This window comes from Pseudorca crassidens, chromosome 10 (genome assembly GCF_039906515.1).
Source record: "Pseudorca crassidens isolate mPseCra1 chromosome 10, mPseCra1.hap1, whole genome shotgun sequence".
Taxonomy (NCBI): Eukaryota; Metazoa; Chordata; class Mammalia; order Artiodactyla; family Delphinidae; genus Pseudorca; species Pseudorca crassidens.
Genome location: NC_090305.1, coordinates 3,809,019 through 3,829,235, shown reverse-complemented (window position 1 = coordinate 3,829,235; position 20,217 = coordinate 3,809,019). Strand labels below are relative to the sequence as shown.

At 43.7% G+C, this 20,217-nt stretch overlaps 1 protein-coding gene across 6 annotated transcripts in view; it reads right to left on the bottom strand.

Annotated features, from left to right (window-relative positions):
- Positions 1-20,217, bottom strand: part of FARS2 (phenylalanyl-tRNA synthetase 2, mitochondrial) — a 474,195-nt gene that overhangs the window by 153,228 nt on the left and 300,750 nt on the right. Inside the window, exon 8 of one of the 6 annotated variants that reach the window (XM_067751906.1) lies at positions 16,433-19,567. The exons of the other annotated variants lie outside the window; for them this stretch is intronic. Within the exon in view, the coding sequence (XP_067608007.1) occupies positions 19,549-19,567 (19 nt within the window). The 3' untranslated portion in view covers positions 16,433-19,548. Of the gene's footprint in view, positions 1-16,432; positions 19,568-20,217 lie in introns of those variants that run through there. 6 annotated transcript variants of the gene reach the window in all.

Sequence of the window (20,217 nt, the reverse complement as noted above, 5' to 3'; positions counted from 1 at the left end):
AACTTCCTAAATATGGCTTAGGGACAGTCCAACTTTAGCCCAGAACTCATATACCTTCTAAAGTTTTACAATAAGAACTGGCCTGCACTAATTTGTTAAATTGGTTAATTGCCTTTCCACCAGGTTCTAGGAATACTTGTGATCATAGCCCATTAGGAAAACATTTCAATTATCAAACAGAAATTAAAGCTAAATTTCAGGGAGAAACTAAAAGCATTTTCTGTATGAATTCTGATTAATAAAAATATTGAACTAATCAGAACATACACTTCACAAAACATTTCAATTGACTGAGGTTAATCAAAATAGACATCATTACCTCCGTAGTCATTGCCCGCTCCCAAAAGTTCAGTGTATTCCCCCCGCTACAGCGAAGAAAAATGCTACCAAAAATCTGACTGAGTATATACTTTTCTAAAGGAACACTTTGAAATATTTCACTTTCTGGTGCCCCAATTAAAAAGCATAAAACCCACTTTCCAACAGGGAGAAAATTGTTTTTTGTTGTTCATTTGCTGACTCTTAATGAAACACTTAAAAAGGTTATATACCACTGGCTTTCAAACGTCCCAGATTTTGGGATACATTTTATAAGTTTTACCAAATTTCTAATTTGGGGGGATATTAAGAACAATAGTGTAAGAAAACAGAAGTCAGAGAAAGGCCTAAGTTAAAAAAATAGCCAGTACGAGTGTGAAATGGGGTAAGAACACATGTACACACATACCATACTGGTATCTGACAAGTCACCCATCTATTTTCCACCTACATTACTGCTCCCAAGATCTATTTTAATATTTACTGTACGTGTTAATAAAAATGAGCAGTGAAGAGCACTGCACGCAGCCACAGGCCATGAGTGGCCCATTAAAGCACAAGACAACTGACTACTAAAAAGTTCTTGTTAGAACACACTGAGCATTTCAATCAGCCTTTTCATTTACTCACATTATCTTAAAGTTGACACAAAGTTAACCACTCCCCACTTTTCATTTATTTCATTTAATGACTATTTCTTCCTCATTTCTACTGTTCTTTTAGGGATGAATCCAGAGAAAATGAAACACCAAAGTCCTACCAGCACCAGAATTGTCAGCTCTTGATACCAGCACTTAAAAAACTGTCTGTGCATAGAGAACAGACTTGTGGTTGCCAAGGGGGAGGGGGAGGGAGGGAAGTATTGGGAGTTTGGGATTAGCAGATGCAAACTATTACACAGAGAATGGATAAACAACAAGGTCCTACTGTAAGGCACAAGGAGCTACAGTCAACATCCTGCGATAAACCATAATGGAGAATATGAAAAAGAATGTATGTATATGTATAACTGAATTGCTTTGTAGTACAGCAGAAATTAACACATTGTAAATCAACTCTACTTCAATAAAATTAAAAAAAAAAAACTGCCTGGGACAGAGAACCTGTCATTCTGGATTCTAAAAGGACATCAGACGCCTCTGTTCTGCACCCGCCCCGAGATGCTGCTGTGCGCATGCGCAGTGTCTGGTCTCCGGAGCCCCGCCCGAGGTGCGTGCGTGCTTCCACGTTCACGGTCAGGTCCCGTTGCGGGCCTGGGCAGGTCATCCCGATGAATGAGAGAACCCCAGGCCTCCGGCGCCCCCCCCTCCCCCGCCCTGCAGACGCGCCACACAGGCAGGCAGCCCATTTGTCTGCCTCGGCCACCAAATCCCACGGGGCCTCCCAGCCTTCGCCGCAGGCTTTTCAGGCCTTGAATCTTATTTAATGTTCACGGGAAAAAGCACCTGCTGCCTGCTGGACCCATAAAAGTCTTGTTGAAAATGAATACCTTGCTTAAGCAAAGGCATGAAGGAAAGTGTTTATCCTCTTCTGAGGCCATCTGGGAAGGAAAACAATCTGCCTGGCACAAAGGCGGGGCGTTAGAGGGCCCTGCAGGCCCCTGTGTGTCCGACACCTCACTTCCTTAGCAAAGGCATCAAAGGGTCGAGGATCTTTATTTGATTCTGTCTCCAAAGCCAGGTGTCCCCCTCAAACACGTGTCACCAACCACAAGTGCAGTGAGCAGTGAGAATCATGACAGATTACCACCGCTTCTGCAACATATATTTTTAAAAAGCCCCCTCCATTTATAACCCCAAAAGGTAACTAACTGAAACCAAGCACATTCTTTTCATCACCTACTATAGATATGATGTTCAATAAAAAACAGAACAAAGAAGGAACCATGGCAACAGAGGAAAGCATCCTTATACTGTTGTCTGGGGGCATCAAGTTTTAAATTCCATTAATCGGGAAAATAGTTTAAATGTACAATTTAGTAAATGGATGTTTGTATCACCATGACTTGCAGTCACGGCATCTTCAAAGTGCAATTCCGACGTGGTGTCCTGCACCCTCTCCAGTTGTGTACAGAATGCCGGGTAGTTTCTGGGAACAGACACAAACTGCACTTTCTCTGAAAGTGTAGAGTGCATTTGGGGATCAGAGGTCCGTCTGACACAGCTGAGTGGAAACGGCCCTGGGAAGGTTTGTGGGGCACTAAAGGTGGCTGTCAGTGTCACCTGGGTCCCTGCACAGCAATGGTTCTCAAACTCTGCTGCACGATAAGGTCACCTGGGAGCTTTACGAGTCCACGCAAGACCTCCCTCCACACGTGGGAACTGAGTATTAGCAAATTTTTTAAAGCTCTCTGGATAATTCGAATGTGCTGCCCAATGTGAGAACCAGCGCCATGCTTGGCTGCCTTTCAAACTTCACCGTGCACACGAATCTCCCGGAATCTTGGGAAGATGCGGATTCTGGTTCAGTAGGTCTGGGGTGGGGCCTGAGGAATGCGTTTTAACAAGATCCAGGTGATGCTGCTTGGTCAGCGGACTAGTTTACGTAGCAAAACCAGAGACAATGGGAAACCACTGCAAATGTCTGTGCGGGGGTGATGTCATCAAGGCTGAGCTTTGCCATGATGAACCAAACGCCCCTCAACATAAGCAGATTTAAAGGCGCGGGAAGGAGGTAGGGAACCAGTAAGGAAGCAACTGAGATGGAGTCAGACAAGTCTGAATGGATCCTCAAGACAAGTAACCCTGTCTCACTCAATGCCTCCCACAGGGACTGCTGCTGGGGGCGAGCTTGTAAAAGGCTCTACTAGGCACGCAGAGCCCACAGGAAATGAGTCGACTTTAACTACTATACATAAAATCGATAACCAACAAGGACCTACTGTATAGCACAGGGAACGCGGCTCAATGTTCTGTAATAACCTAAATGGGAAAAGAACTTGAGAAAGAATGGGTACTTGTATGGGTACAAGTAAATAAATGAAGTGCTGTTGGTAATATCCCATGCTAAGAAAAGAAAAATAAAAGAAAAAGAAAGAAAAAGAAAAAAAAAAAAGAGTCTACTTCAGTATCTGGTCCTTCCCCCAGGTCTGAGTAACTGAAAAGCACAGTGTGGGTAGGAATGCCAGTGCCTCCGACTTCTTATGGAGAAGACTGTGTTGCCCCCTCTCTTCTCCTGTCCTGCCAGGCACTGGGTGGGGGGGGGGGGGCGGCACAGGACTGTTGTGCCTGCCCTCTTGCACTGATGGTGTGTCCATGATGTGGACAGGCAGACAGGTGGATGGAATGAGAAACACTTCTGTTGAGTTAAGTGGAGATTTTCAGGTTGTCTGTTGCCGCAAACTTAGCCTGGCCAGTGTAATCTCTACTGATGCACCGACCGAGAGCCTCCCCTCCCTGTGGACCAGTCCCAGGAGCCCAGCAGAGGTGATCAGAGGCTCGCAGTGGCCGGGCGAGCCCGCTGATGAACTGCCCAAATTCCAGTGAGGCTGTGGCTGTGGCTTAAGGACCCTGGTCCTAGTGACTCCCATGACCATGGGACCTCAGGGGACACTTCACACGGCCTACGTCTCAGAAGGGTTTCCTCAGCCCTGGAAGCGCTCCTTGTAAATAAGATGCTTCCGAAAGAAGCGCTCTTGGCCGGGTGCTGTCTTCCCTCTCTGGCCCCCGCACATCACGGTGGGAGAGGCCCAGACATTATTACCTGGCTTCCCCCTCTGCTCTCTGCTGCATCCAGACTCCTCCCAAAGCCACTTTTCTACATCCAGAGTTTTAACTAAAGAGCATGACACAAATCTATTGTTAAGAAGATTCAAACGATATTGGATGCATTAATTTATTTTTTAAAAATTAATTTATTTTTGGCAGCGTTGTGTCTTTGTTGCTGCGTGCGGTCTTTCTCTAGTTGCGGCGAGCGGGGGCTGCTCTTCGTTGCGGTGTGCGGGCTTCTCACTGCGGTGGCTTCTCTTGTTGCGGATCACGGGCTCTAGGCGTGTGGGCTTCAGTAGTTGTGGCTCGCAGGCTCTACAGCGCAGGCTCGGTAGTTGTGGCGCACGAGCTTAGTTGCTCCGCGGCATGTGGGATCCTCCCGGACCCAGGTTCAAACCCGTGTCCCTTACATTGGCAGGCGGATTCTTAACCACTGCGTTACCAGGTAAGTCCCTCGGATGCTTTTTTTTTCTTTTCTCCTGTGCCTGTTGGTATTGTCTAAGTATTTCTAATTTCCATTATGATTTCTTCTTAGACCCATGAACTATTTAGAGATGTTTCCAAATGTATGGGTTTGTTTTTTTTTTTACATCTTTATTGGAGTATAATTGCTTTACAATGGTGTGTTAGTTTCTGCTGTATAACAAAGTGAATCAGCTATACATATACATATGTTCCCATATCTCTTCCCTCTTGCGTCTCCCTCCCTCCCACCCTCCCCATCCCACCCCTCTAGGTGGTCACAAAGCACCGAGCTGATCTTCCTGTGCTATGCGGCTGCTTCCCACTAGCTATCTATTTTATGTTTGTTAGTGTATATATGTCCATGCCACTCTCTCGCTTTGTCACAGCTTACCCTTCCCCCTCCCCATATCATCAAGTCCATTCTCTAGTAGGTCTGTGTCTTTATTCCTGTCTTACCCCTAGGTTTTCATGACATTTTTTTCCCTTAAGTTCCATATATATGTGTTAGCATATGGTATTTGTTTTTCTCTTTCTGACTTACTTCCCTCTGTATGACAGACTCTAGGTCCATCCACCTCATTACAAATAGCTCAATTTCGTTTCTTTTTATGGCTGAGTAATATTCCATTGTATATATGTGCCACATCTTCTTTATCCATTCATCCGATGATGGACACTTCAGTTGTTTCCATGTCCTGGCTATTGTGAATAGAGCTGCAATGAACATTTTGGTACATGAATCTTCTTGAATTATGGTTTTCTCAGGGTATATGCCCAGTAGTGGGATTGCTGGGTCATATGGTAGTTCTATTTGTAGTTTTTTTAAGGAACCTCCATACTGTTCTCCATAATGACTGTACAAATTCACATTCCCACCAGCAGTTCAAGAAGTGTTCCCTTTTCAGATGCTTTTTTAATTAAAAAAAAATAAGTGTTGCTTTTAAGCTGAGATGTAGCTTGAGATTGTTCTCCGACCTCTCACTTCACATGCAGCCAAAGACAGTTCAGAGGCCTCCAATGTCACTCAGCCGAAGTCCACCCGAAATCAGATATCTGAAGGCTGCAAATGAGTGTAAAACAGGTCCTGTGCGAACAGTGTGAAAACAATGACCTGAAACCACTTCAAAGGCCAACCATCAACTTCCCTTGTATCTCATGACTTTGTCTTTGTTTATTGAAAGTCAGACCTATTTATTACTCAAGTGAATAATGAGCAATGTCCTAGGAAAATATTCTTCTTGCCTCAGACGTTATCAGGAAGTAGAAAGAATACCTCATTGAGTGACTGATAAATATTTTTAAATTAAATTAATGAATAAACGGACTCAAATTTCTCATCTGCAGGATGGACTTAGATGTCTTTTCATCTCCAAAGTTTCTGCAGTGCTGCTTTAGGACCCCCTCCCGCGGGGAATGTGAACCTATCTTGCCTGGAAATTGCAGTACTTTTCAAAGAATGCTTTTAGTTCTTCTCTCAGACTCTTAAACACCCTCCAATTCTCCACTCATCAGTTGGCTTCCTTCACCTCTCATATAAAACAGTTTCCAAAAAAAATCTCAAAATTCATTCTAATCAGTCCTCAGTTAAGCTCCTTGTTTAGACATAATCTTGTCATTGTTATCTGGGTCTAAATTTATAGCCCATTAAAAATAAAGCTTATGTGAGACTAAATTTTTTTCTTTGAGCTTATTGGTATTTTCCAAATTTTGACAATGAATGTGTCACTTTGGTAGATAGGAAAGAAGATATTAAAATACGTGACAGTGGATGACAACTCAGAAAGTGTTTTTCCCCAAAAAATATTTTTTCCTATTTCTACTGGGCTGAAAAACTCATCTAGGCAGAAACGTATCCGCCAACAGATTCTAGTCGGTTTTACTAAAATTTTTATTACCTTTTCTGTTTATTAAGTCGTTGATACCTGTTCTCGATGGTCGGGTAAGTTCTGTCAACAAGGATGATCCGCTTATATAGGCTGCTTCTGGCAAATGGAGCCCCAATAAATGCACGTCTTCCACACGGGGTTTTAAAATTATTGTTTTATTATAAAAATAATATATGCTCATAGTAAAAAACTTAAATTATACAGCAGGGGGTATGAACTGAAGAATAGAAGATATCCCCAATTCCAGTCCCCTGTTGCAGAGATAACAATGGTTCAAAATTTCCTTTGTATCTTTTTAGATATTTTCTAGGCAAAAAGAAGTCTACATGTTTATAAAAACGGAAAATGGGATAATAATCTATAGAATGTTGTACAACGTGGTCAGCTTTTTTTTCCTTAATTTTTGAATTTTATTTATTTATTGATTGATCTATTTATTTATTTATTTGCTGTACGCGGGTCCCTCAATGTTGTGGCTCCTCCCGTTGCGGAGCACAGGCTCCGGACGCACAGGCTCAGCGGCCATGGCTCACGGGCCCAGCCACTCCACGGCATGTGGGATCTTCCTGGACCGGGGCACGAACCCATGTCCCCTGCATCAGCAGGCGGACTCTCAAACACTGTGCCACCAGGGAAGCCCTTATTTATTTTTTTATACAGCAGGTTCTTATTAGTCATCCATTTTATACACATCACTGTATACATGTCAATCCCAATCTCCCAATTCATCCCACCACCACCACCACCACCCCCGCACCGCTTTCCCCCCTTGGTGTCCATACGTTTGTTCTCTACATCTGTGTCTCTATTTCTGCCCTGCAAACCGGTTCATCTGTACTATTTTTCTAGGTTCCACATATATGTGTTAATATACGATATTTGTTTTTTCTCCTTCTGACTTACTTCACTCGGTATGACAGTCTCTAGATCTATCCACGTCTCTACAATGACCCAATTTCGTTCCTTTTTATGGCTGAGTAATATTCCATTGTATATATGTACCACACCTTCTTTATCCATTCATCTGTCGATGGGCATTTAGGTTGCTTCCATGACCTGGCTATTGTAAATAGTGCTGCAATGAACAGTGGGGTGCATGTGTCTTTTTGAATTATGGTTTTCTCTGGGTATATGCCCAGTAGTGGGATTGCTGGATCATACGGTAGTTCTATTTTTAGTTTTTTAAGGAACCTCCATACTGCTCTCCACAGTGGATGTATCAATTTACATTCCCACCAACAGTGCAAGAGGGTTCCCTTTTCTCCACACCCTCTCCAGCATTTGTTGTTTGTAGATTTTCTGATGATGCCCATTCTAACTGGTGTGAGGTCATACCTCATTGTAGTTTTGATTTGCATTTCTCTAATAACTAGTGATGTTGAGCAGCTTTTCATGTGCTTCTTGGCCATCTGTATGTCTTCTTTGGAGAAATGTCTGTTTAGGTCTTCTGCCCATTTTTGCATTGGATTGTTTGTTTTTTTAATATTGAGCTGCAAGAGCTGTTTATATATTTTGGAGATTAATCCTTTGTCCGTTGATTCGTTTGCAAATATTTTCTCCCATTCTGAGGGCTTTTTGCCTTGTTTATGGTTTCCTTTGCTGTGCAAAAGCTTTGAAGTTTCATTAGGTCCCATTTGTTTATTTTTGTTTTTACTTCCATTTCTCTAGGAGGTGGATTGAAAAAGATCTTGCTGTGATTTATGTCAAAGAGTGTTCTTCCTATGTTTTCCTCTAAGAGTTTTATAGTGTCCGGTCTTACATTTAGGTCTCGAATCCATTTTGAGTTTATTTTTGTGTATGGTGTTAGGGAGTGTTCTAATTTCATTCTTCTACATGTAGCTGTCCAGTTTTCCCAGCACCACTTATTGAAGAGACTGTCTTCTCTCCATTGTATATCCTTGCCTCCTTTGTCATAGATTAGTTGACCATAGGAGTGTGGGTTTATCTCTGGGCTTTCTATCTTGTTCCATTGATCTATGTTTCTGTTTTTGTGCCAGTACCATATTGTCTTGATGACTGTACCTTTGTAGTATAGTCTGAAGTCAGGGAGTCTGATTCCTCCAGCTCCATTTTTTTCCCTCAAGACTGCTTTGGCTATTTGGGGTCTTTTGTGTCTCCATACAAATTCTAAGATTTTTTTGTTCTAGATCTGAAAAAAATGCCATTGGTAATTTGACACGGATTGCACTGAATCTGTAGATTGCTTTGGGTAGATATAGTCGTTTTCACAATATTGATTCTTCCAATCCAAGAACATGGTATATCACTCCATCTGTTGGTATCATCTTTAATTTCTTTCATCAGTGTCTTTTAGTTTTCTCCATACAGGTCTTTTGTCTCCCTAGGTAGGTTTATTTCTAGGTCTTTTATTCTTTTGGTTGCAATGGTAAATGGGAGTGTTTCCTTAATTTCTCTTTCCGATTTTTCATCATTAGTGTATAGGAATGCCAGAGATTTCTGTGCATTAATTTTGTATCCTGCTACTTTACCAAATGCATTGCTTAGCTCTAGTAGTTTTCTGGTAGCATCTTTAGGATTCTCTATGTATAGTATCATGTCATCTGCAAACAGTGACAGTTTTACTTCTTCTTTTCCAGTTTGTATTCCTTTTATTTCTTTTTCTTCTCTGATTGCCGTGGCTAGGACTTCCAAAACTATGTTGAATAATAGTGGTGAGAGTGGACATCCTTGTCTTGTTCCTGATCTTAGAGGAAATGCTTTCAGTTTTTCACCATTGAGAATGATGCTTGCTGTGGGTCTGTCGTATATGGCCTTTATTATGTTGAGGTAGGTTCCCTCTGTGCCCACTTTCTGGAGAGTTTTTTTCACAAATGGGTGTTGAATTTTGTCAAAAGCTTTTTCTGCATCTTTTGAGATGATTATATGGTTTTTATTCTTCAATTTGTTAATATGGTTTATCACATTGATTGATTTACGTCTAGTGAAGAATCCTTGCATCTCTGGGATAAATCCCACTTGATCATGGTGTATGATCCTTTTACTGTGTTGTTGGATTCTGTTTGCTAGTATTTTGTTGAGGATTTTTGCATCTATATTCATCAGTGATATTGGTCTGTAATTTTCTTTTTTTGTACTATCTTTCTGTTTTTGGTATCAGGATGATGGTGGCCTCACAGATTGAGTTTGGGAGTGTTCCTTCCTCTGCAATTTTTTGGAAGAGTTTGAGAAGGATGGGTGTTAGCTCTTCTCTAAATGTTTGATAGAATTCCCCTGTGAAGCCATCTGGTCCTGGACTTTTGTTTGTTGGAAGATTTTTAATCACAGTTTCAATTTCACTACTTGTGATTGGTCTGTTCATATTTTCTATTTCTTCCTGGTTCAGTCTTGGAAGGTTATACCTTTCTAAGAATTTGTCCATTTCTTCCAGGTTGTCCATTTTATTGGCATAGAGTTGCCTGTAGTAGTCTCTTAGGATGCTTTGTATTTCTGCGGTGTCTGTTGTAACTTCTCCTTTTTCATTTCTAATTTTATTGATTTGAGTTCTCTCTCTCTTTTTCTTGATGAGTCTGGCTAATGGTTTATCAATTTTATTTATCTTCTCAAAGAAGCAACTTTTAGTTTTATTGATCTTTGCTATTGTTTTCTTTGTTTCTACGTCATTTATTTCTGCTCTGATCTTTAAGATTTCTGTCCTTCTGCTAACTCTGGGTTTTGTTTGTTCTTCTTTCTCTAGTTCCTTTAGGTGTAAGGTTAGGTTGTTTGTTTGAGATTTTTCTTGTTTCTTGAGGTAGGCTTGTATAGCTATAAACTTCCTTCTTAGAACTGCTTTTGCTGCATCCTGTAGGTTTTGGACCATCGTGTTTTCATTGTCAGTTGTCTCTAGGTATTTTTTTATTTCCTCTTTGATTTCTTCATGATCTCTTGGTTATTTAGTAACATATTGTTTAGCCTCCATGTATTTGTGTTTTTTACGTTTTTTGCCCCTGTAATTCACTGCTAATCTCATAGCGTTGTGGTCAGAAAAGATACTTGATATGATTTCAATTTTCTTCAATTTACTGTGGCTTGATTTGTGACCCAAGATGTGATGTATCCTGGAGAATGTTCCATGCCCACTTGAGAAGAAAGTGTAATCTGCTGTTTTTGGATGGAATGTCCTATAAATATCAATTAAATCTGTCTGATCTATTGTGTCATTTAAAGCTTCTGTTTCCTTATTTATTTTCATTTTGGATGATCTGTCTATTGGTGTAAGTGAGGTGTTAAAGTTCCCCACTATTATTGTGTTACTGTCGATTTCCTCTTTTATAGCTGTTAGCAGTTGCCTTATGTATTGAGGTGCTCCTATGTTGGGTGCATATATATTTATAATTGTTATATCTTCTTCTTGGATTGATCCCTTGATCACTATGTAGTGTCCTTCCTTGTCTCTTGTAACATTCTTTATTTTAAAGTCTGTTTTATCTGATATGAGTATTGCTACTCCTGCTTTCTTTCGATTTCCATTTGGATGGAATATCTTTTTCCATCCCCTCACTTTCAGTCTGTATGTGTCCCTATGTCTGAAGTGGGTCTCTTGTAGACAGCATATAGATGGGTCTTGTTTCTGTATCCATTCAGCAAGCCTGTGTCTTTTGGTTGGAGCATTTAATGCATTCACGTTTAAGGTAATTATCGATATGTATGTTCCTATGACCATTTTCTTAATTGTTCTGGGTTTGTTTTTGTAGGTCCTTTTCTTCTCTTGTGTTTCCCACTTAGAGAAGTTCCTTTAGCATTTGTTGTAGAGCTGGGTTGGTGGTGCTGAATTCTCTTAGTTTTTGCTTGTCTGTAAAGCTTTTCATTTCTCCATCGAATCTGAATGAGATCCTTGCTGGGTAGAGTAATCTTGGTTGTAGGTTCTTCCCTTTCATCACTTTAAGTATATCATGCCACTCCCTTCTGGCTTGTAGAGTTTCTGCTGAGAAATCAGCTGTTAACCTTATGGGTTCCCTATAAGGAGTTCCCTTGTATGTTATTTGTCATTTTTCCCTTGCTGCTTTCAATAATTCTTCTTTGTCTTTAATTTTTGCCAGTTTGATTACTATGTGTCTTGGTGTGTTTCTCCTTGGGTTTATCCTGTATGGGACTCTCTGCGCTTCCTGGACTTGGGTGGCTATTTCCTTTCCCATGTTAGGGAAGTTTTCGACTATAACCTCTTCAAATATTTTCTCGGGTCCTTTCTTTCTCTCTTCTCCTTCTGGGACCCCTATAATGCGAATGTTGTTGCGTTTAATGTTGTCCCAGAGGTCTCTTAGGCTGTCTTCATTTCTTTTCATTCTTTTTTCTTTATTCTGTTCCACAGCAGTGAATTCCACCATTCTGTCTTCCAGGTCACTTATCTGTTCTTCTGCCTTAGTTATTCTGCTATTGATTCCTTCTAGTGTAGTTCTCATTTCAGTTATTGCATTGTTCATCTATGTTAGTTTGTTCTTTAATTCTTCTAGGTCTTTGTTAAACATTTCCTGCATCTTCTCGATCTTTGCCTCCATTCTTTTTCCGAGGTCCTGGATCATCTTCACTATCATTATTCTGAATTCTTTTTCTGGAAGGTTGCCTATCTCCACTGCATTTACTTGTTTTTCTGGGGTTTTATCTTGTTCCTTCATCTGGTACATAGCCCTTTGCCTTTTCACCTTGTCTATCTTTCTGTGAATGTGGTTTTTGTTCCACAGGCGCAGGATTGTAGCTCTTCTTGCTTCTGCTCTTGGTCATCTTTTCTTATTGATGGATGTAATCCTTTATAGTGATGACTAGTATCCCACAGAATGAACACTGTATAATTTATCAGTCTTCTACCGAAGAACAGCTTTTGACATTATATGAAACACTGCAATAAACAGGCACACACATCTTTGAATACCTATATTAGTATATTTGTGGGGTAAATAAAATCTGGATCAAAGAGTGTGTGTGAATTTTCAGTTTTGATATATATCATGGAACCGTGTTCCAGAAGAACTGTACTGATATGCATTTCCTCAAATAACACAGGCAAGAGCTCCTATCATCCCATACATTTGACAGCATGGAGTACGACCAACTTTAAAATCTCTGTCAATTCAACAGGTGATAAAGTATAATTCTCAGTTATTAATCTGTATTTCTCTAATCATGAGCGAGGCTGAGCACCCTTTCCTACATTTACAGTCTGTATTTCTCAGTCTCACTGACTGGTAAGAACTCTTTGTCACATTAAGAAAACTGGTCTTTTGTCACAGCCTGGTGATTCTTCCTCCCCACTCCCATAGTTTGTTTTATGGCCTTAATCCAAATTTTGTGTATGTTTTGTTGAGCAGAAGCTTTAAATTTTTATGTGGATAAACTGATCACTATTTTCCTTTATGACTTCTGAGTTTCCCATTTAGGTTTATTTTTTCAAGAAAGGAGGAACTCCTTCTAACCTAAACTCTGAACCCCCTGAGAGCAGTTGCAGAGGCTGGCTCCATCACTTACACACAGTGTGACCTTCTACAAGTTACTCATTTTCCCAGAATTTCAATTTCGTCACCTGTAAAATTAGGATAGTAAATAATAGCTACCTCCAAGAATTACTGTGAAGACCAAATAAAATGACATAGCTGTGATTCAGAACACAGCACATAGGAAGTGTTCAATAAATGGTACCTCGGCTTCCCCTGGATTCAGACATCACCATCCCTGGAGGCACAGACAGGGCTGGGAGTCACAGCATGCCACCACTGGCCCAGGACCGGGCTTGCTGGGCTACTGTACAAATGCTCATGCCGCGTGATTCCTCACAAAGCAGGATAAATCCTCAGCACCGTTCTTAGAGCACCTGGGGCTCTATGAGATTTTCTGATCATTTGGGGATCTGAGCTCGCCGAAAAGGCTCAGGACAAATGCCAGGGGTGGCTACGTGGGCCCCAGCTCTGGGGGAAACGCAAGGTCTTTACCTTAACTTTTGTGGGAATGAAAAGGAGAAACTCTTCCAGAGCAAAGAACAGAATCGAGACAAGAAGTGAAAAGTGTAATCAGGTACTTGGCATTTCACCAGTCCCTTCTGTTAACTGAGGATCCGTGAGCACTACACACACTGACAAGCTCTTTCACTATATGAAGAAACGTGTACGTGCATCTCGTGGAAGGAATCCGTCTTTTATCTGACTTTATTTGTCTTGGCTAAATAGGTCAAGAAAAAGAAAAATAGAAATTCCTTCAAATAACTCAATTATTTTAAAAACTTCTTACTTTAACAGAGTATGGAGTCAAATCTTAAGCAATTTTTATATGAAGGAATCTACTTTTCCCACACACTGTGATCCCTATAACATCACCATTAGTCAGGAAAAAAACTAGCCTGCTCTAAGGGTCATGATGTAACTGTTCAGAGTGGCAACAGCTTCTCTGGTTAAACCTTAATTTTTAAGTATCTGGAAAATACTCGTATTGGTTATCCATTGTTAACTTAGCACTCAGATCTACCTTCAGGCACCAGGCCAGGCACACACTGATCTTAGCGCCTATGTGAGGAACTGCAAGGTTAGTTGTAGTCCCATAAACACATCTTCAGATGGATTTAGGCAGAGAACCCAACTCATTCATTTCCTACAGAAATCTCCACTGGGATTGTCACATGATCTGTCTGTCAAATGTGGCAGTGATGATGAGTCCCATCCTACATACCCTTCTTCAATGTGACCTCGACAATCCTCCCTTTGAGAGGTGCAGGCCTCGCCCTCTCCTCGAGAGTAGATGGGCCTTCATGGCTGCACTCACGGACACCTGGTAGCAGAAGTGATGCTACGTGACTTCTGGAGCTGGGTCACCAAAGAGTACAGCTTCCAAATGCTCGCTGGGATACCCACCCTTGGAGCCATCAGCCGCCATATAAAGAGTTTACAGATCTGAGGCCACTGGCGAGGATACTCGGGCCACACGGAGAGGCCACGTGTTCTCCGGCCCAAACCCCAGCAGTCCTAGCTGGAGCCCCTGCCAGACTCCAGAGGGAAAATGTCTCACTCCACTCACCGTGCATCTTCCCAGACTCGGCCCCGACACTGCGGAACAGAGACACGGCTGCACAAACAAGCATAACACAGTCAGCGCTGAGTCACAAGGTCACAGTTTGTAACAACACGGCCACAGATAACTAACTAGACGCTGACTCTAGGTCCATGAAAAACAGGCTACCTTGTAACTGCTCAGGATAAACGACTCCCCAAAGCACTGCAGCATGTCTGCAGGAACGATGCAAACAGACAAGCCACGCTGCCCATGAATATCCTGCTAACCGCCTTCACCCCACCTGGGAAGCAGTGGTCCCCCTCTACTCCCTATCTAAAAGCCGAACAACGGAACCCCATAAATCATCAGGCTGCTCAGAGATCAGAGGTGAAGGGGCAGATCTGGTGAGGGCTTTCCGAAAGGAAAATAAAATATTTACGTCATCTTGCAAGTCGCTCTTCAGATGCTGCATTTTTCTCTTTCATCAGTTCTAGCTGACAGCACATGACAGGTGCCTCTGTGGCTGTTAAAGCTTAAAACCATTTATCCTGAGAACATGAAAGATAAATGCAGACTGGACTGATGTGTATAAGACTTACCTAACAGGATGTTAGTGGGTCCAAAGAGTACCATAATAACTTACTACTGTTGTTAAATTTATTTTGCAAAACAGATGAAATACAAATTCTCTGATAGAGGGTCTAACATGGGTATGGGGAACGGGAAACATAGTACTGATTAACCTGAGTTTATAAGGACCCTTGCTTCTGGTGGCAAAAAAGTGGGGAGTGTGGAATAAAGTGTTGGAATTACCTCGACGCCTGGGATGGTCAGCAGCAAGCCGGGGGGCCTGAGGACGGTACCACCAACGTGGTCTTTATGGCACGTTCTGAACATCTGGACCAGCACACAAGGTAGGGATGCAAAATAGCCCCCCACACGTCGTGTCCCACACGTTCACACGGCACAGATTCAGTATATTGGTGCACACACATTTTCACGTTGGCATCTATCACAGAAGATTTTGGGGGGGTACATTATACAAATAATTTAGTGTTCCTCTGTCTAACGTTGGTTAGTAAGTAAACCTTCTAACCATCAAGCTTGACATTTTTGAAGTCTGTTAGCTTCTGCAGGTATGTCTTACTTCCCTCTAAGGTTTTCAAAAATCTTATTTTTAAAGTAAATTCTGAACACGACCGCACAGTGCCCAGCTTAGCTACAATTTTTGATGGTTAGAAAAGGAAAGCGGAAGCCCATTGATGGCTAGTTGCTATTTTAAGAGCTGGAGTTAAGATCAGTTTTCAACAGGATAAAAGGTTCACGGAAGCCAAGACCATTCTCACCAGCAAGAGCACACCCGCGGGGCTTGTACAGACACATCCTGAGCGCCCCTGGTGGCCAGAGCACCTCCTCACCCACCTGCCCTCCTCGGGCTGCTGCCGGGCCCTGTCAAGTCAGCCCCGGGGTCATTTCACCATTTTACATGCGAATCCTAAGGGAGCAGAAAGGGGCCTGTCTACTTAGTCACACTGTGGAGGCTGTATTTTAAGGCTCTTCCACCTAAGTAACACCCCTTATAAATCACAGTGCCCTTCTTCTGGCTATGGTAAGATGTTCTCACCCAAAACCCAGGAAAATACCGCCAAGGCAACTAGACTTGCATAGTAACAGACCCCGCTACGAGCCTCTTCCGGGAAGCCTTCGGACATGACCTTGCTTGTCTTGGGGGCAGCTTGTTGAGGCCAGTCCAGGTGACGGTGTGGCCTCCTGTCCAGCCCCTGCAGCGGGAACCCCGGGCACTTTTTTACTGCAGGGCGAGTCTAAAATGAGCTCCCCAGTCCAGAGAGTCTAAACCTGGTCCTCAAATTAAGTTTTCCTATTATCTGTCGAGCAGTCTGATGGGCTCCTGGAAATGTCTTTCTTTACACGTTGCTCACATGTTGAGGTCAGCTACCTGAGATTAAAGCGGCCCCATCACAACAGCGACTTGCAGGATGTCGCCAAGAGGCCTGTTGACCTGCGCGGTTACAATCTGGCAGGATGGAAGGGTCAGACAGGACGGTGTGAAGACGGCCACTGAATCTATGGCCCAAATTGGCTCGACACTCTGGTCTGGGGAACAGAGAGGGAGAAGTGTGTAGGAAACCGAGCGGGAGATCTCAGCTCCCTTACCTGGCGTAGGAATAATGAATCCTTTGTGCAAAAGCAATTATATACATGAGGAAAAAAGACTCTTTCCCTGAACTGGCAGACATGAAGAAACTATTGACTAGTTTTATCCCCCAACAACAGGACCACTTCCCCTGTGCTTTCAGCTGCCTCTGGGGTGGGTCCACCTGCCTCCTTGCTGGCTACGCCTCCGTACACGCACGTCTGCTGGGTGAGCATCTTCTGAGGGTCGTGAGCCTCCCTGAATCCCAGGGAGTTCTGGGTGATGGATTCTGAGTTTTTTCAAGAGGAAAAATTATAAAAGAAAATTAATCTCTGGCCCCACTTAATTTAATTGCTATAAGGAAAGACACACATTTTCCCCTGAATGGCTGGTGAACTGGCAATCTGAATGACTGGAAGTTGGAATCAAGGACCAGGAGTCAAAGGAACGCTCTCGGAACAGAGTCCTTTCACAGACATGATAGAGTTAGACTCCTGCTAGCGAGAGAAACGTCTGGTGGGGTAGATCAGCTCCCTCAGTTGTCCTTTCAAATTCCATTCTGCCTCTCCAGTGTACGAGGTGTCTCCTTAGGTGATGGGTCCTGGGCCTCTTCAAGATGCCACTTGAGAGGGAGAAAGGAAAGAAGTCTGCCGACGAGCAGTGCTGGGAGGGGAGAAGTTGGCTTCCTGTCGCGGCTTCTCATTTCTATGGTTGGTTCAGTCCAGGAGAGGCTGACGGACAGGTCTCCGGATACAGAGCTCGGCATTGCTAGCCCAGGAGGGCCGTGGCGATGAAAGCAAACCGGCACCTCAGCTGGCAGGAATCCTCCGAGAATAAAATGCAAATTGAATTCCTGGATCCCAGGGATTCATCGGAATATGCCTCGTCCTGCTCTCGGAGGGGATCTTGTAGGGCACTGGCTCTGAGCAGCAGTGCCCGGCGAGGCTCGTGGTGGGTGTGCAGCGGGGGCCGGCGGGGGCCCAGTGAGGCCACGGGCTTTGCGGGCTTTGTGGTACAGCTATCAGGGGTGATCCTCTGATGATGACCCGTCTCACACACGCTCTGGGCCATGGTTCTAGATGGGAAAGCTCACCGTACAGGAGGGCAGGGGACAGTGGTGGCACCACTGTGTGCCTGGATTCAACTGTAAGTGGTTTACAAAGCTCTACAAGGCGGGCCGGGCAGAGGTACAGAAAACTGCGATTCTGGGAAGCAGAACAACGTGCCTGGGATCACGCTGCTGCCTTGCAGCAGCTGTGGACTAGGCTCAGCCGTCGGGCGCTCAGGCCGAGGTCACCCCACTGTCCCAGGAAAGCCTCTTCCTGCCCTTTGGCAGCTGCCGCCCTGACCCAGCACACGCACTCACATCTAGGTCACCTTTTTACCAAGAAATAGGAAAACCTGTTCCTTCTCCCCCTCAGAAAACATCCTCACCTGCGCCTGGTGACTCAGCCCACGCCCGGAACTACCCTTGGCTCCCAGCGTTTCCTCACAGCCGTCATCAGCACGGTTGGCGTGCTCCGCCTTCAGAACGGACCCTGACCCATGCCTGTGCCCACCCTCCCAGGCCAGTGACCCTCACCTTTCCTCAGGGCCTCTAGTGGGCCCTGCCTCTCCTCTTCTCTACGGAGAAGTGGTAAGTCTGCTTGCTCCGCAGGCTTGCCCTCGCACTTAGAATGGTCCCACACGGCCCAACATTTCCCGGCCATCGCACACTGCTCCGAACCCATTCGTCTCACAAACATACCAGACTGGCCCTGCCTCAGTGCCTTTGCACAGTCTCGTCCCTCCCCTCCCCTCCACTTCCATGGCTGTCCCTTCCCTTCCCTGCTTTCTCAGCGGGTCTTCCCACTTCCTCTCCATCTCGGGAGCTCTACTGTACTGCAAATCACGCTGCCGATGAACCTGTTTACGTAGTTAGTGCCTGTCCTTCCCAACAGCCTGGAAGCCCCGTGAGGACACAGCCTTATCGTCCTTGCCCCTGTGTACTGCCCACACCTGGAGGAACCAGCACACAGTAGGACCCAGTATCTGCTGAGGGCACGTGTGAGAGAGAAACATGCATTGCAAGGGGAGAAACCACACCTGGTTCTAAACAGACAGGTAACAGCCCAGCAGAGTGAGTGTCACGTGGGTCCCGTCTGGGAAAGAATGGAGGGGTCTTCTCTAGATACAGTCAACACTGCCCAGAGTAGCACCTTCGAAGAGGAATTCCACCACCCCTACCTTATATTTCTCTAGGATTTCACATATTATACAACTACCTTCTAAAAATAAATAAATACATGGGCCCAGCACAGTGTCTGGCATGTGGTGAGAGCTCAATAAATGCTCACTGCAGAATTAAAAAAAAACGAACAAACCTACCACCCGCCATCAGATTAATCATTTTCATTTTCCCACGCCTCCCCATTTCCTTTCAGTAGGAGTACATATTTTTACATTGTTGTAACCATAAACAGGTATTGATTTGTTTTCTGTCTTTCATAACATTTTTTGATGTTGCAACCTAGTCTTTGATGTCTAACAACTGTAATATTCCATCAGGGTGTATGGTCTTCTCTAAATCGAGGTAGTATTGGGTCTGTCCTTTGAGCAGAACCCAACCCCAGCGACCAGGGCAGTCAAAGCTGTGCGACAGTCTGTCACCAGGCAGCCTGAGCTCTGACTACTGGCCTAGTTGACTAGAGCACCCTGTAGGCTGTTCTTGGAAAACTCAAACCACGTCACAAATTATTTATGAAAGGATGACTTCAACCACGGACCAGACGTAAGCAGCTTCAGGAGAAAGCACCAACCGGCGGGGTAGTCAGAGGAGAAGGCAAAGCGACAGCTGTGAGTGAGCTGGGAAGACTTTAATAAAGGCGCCAGCCAGGGCCTGCTTGCTTTCTTTGATCTCTTGAGAAAACAGTCAGCAGTTTCTTAGCAGATGGACCATCCAGAGTCAGAGGGGAAGCACGTGCCATATGTCCGGGGATTTTCCCATCTTGCATTGTTAAAACGCTTAATAAGATGCTGTAAAGGAGGGCAGTTTTCTTCTTTTTCCTCTTTAGACAACTTTTTCTCTCCTGTATACAAGTGAAACACACATTCACTAAACATAATCTGGGAAATATGGGAAAATGTACAGAAGTAAAAATCGCCTGTGGTCCTGCAAGCCCAGGATAACGTGGGTGCAGCTGTATTTGCCCGCCGGCCCCTGTGGACACTTCTGCCCATGTTCATACAATGACACTCAGATCACACACTCTCCCCCTTCCCTCTAACCCTACTGCTAGCTGGTGAACCTTGTCATCAATGTCCATAACGATTCTTTAAAATGTTTTAAACATGTGCCAAATAGTTGACTGTTGGGATGAGTGAAACATCATTTATTTGTTTCTCGATGCATAACATTTAGGTTGTTCCCAAATTCTCACTCTTGTACGTAATAATACAGAAACCTTTGAACGCTGCTCGGCTAAATCCCTTGGCACAGATTAGAATCGCTGGATCAGGGTACAGACTCCTGAAGGCTGAGCCACAAGGCAGAACACACTCATTCCTGGAGCTCTACACTCGATCCAGCCCGCACCAGGCTGGTTACATCAACATTTTTTAAAAATTTATTTTAACTGTGGATGAAAAATGGAATCATTATTTTAAATTACGTTTCGTTGATTCCTGGTGAGACAGAACTTTGAAATTTTGTTTTCTGGCTGTAAGTTTAGATAAAGTG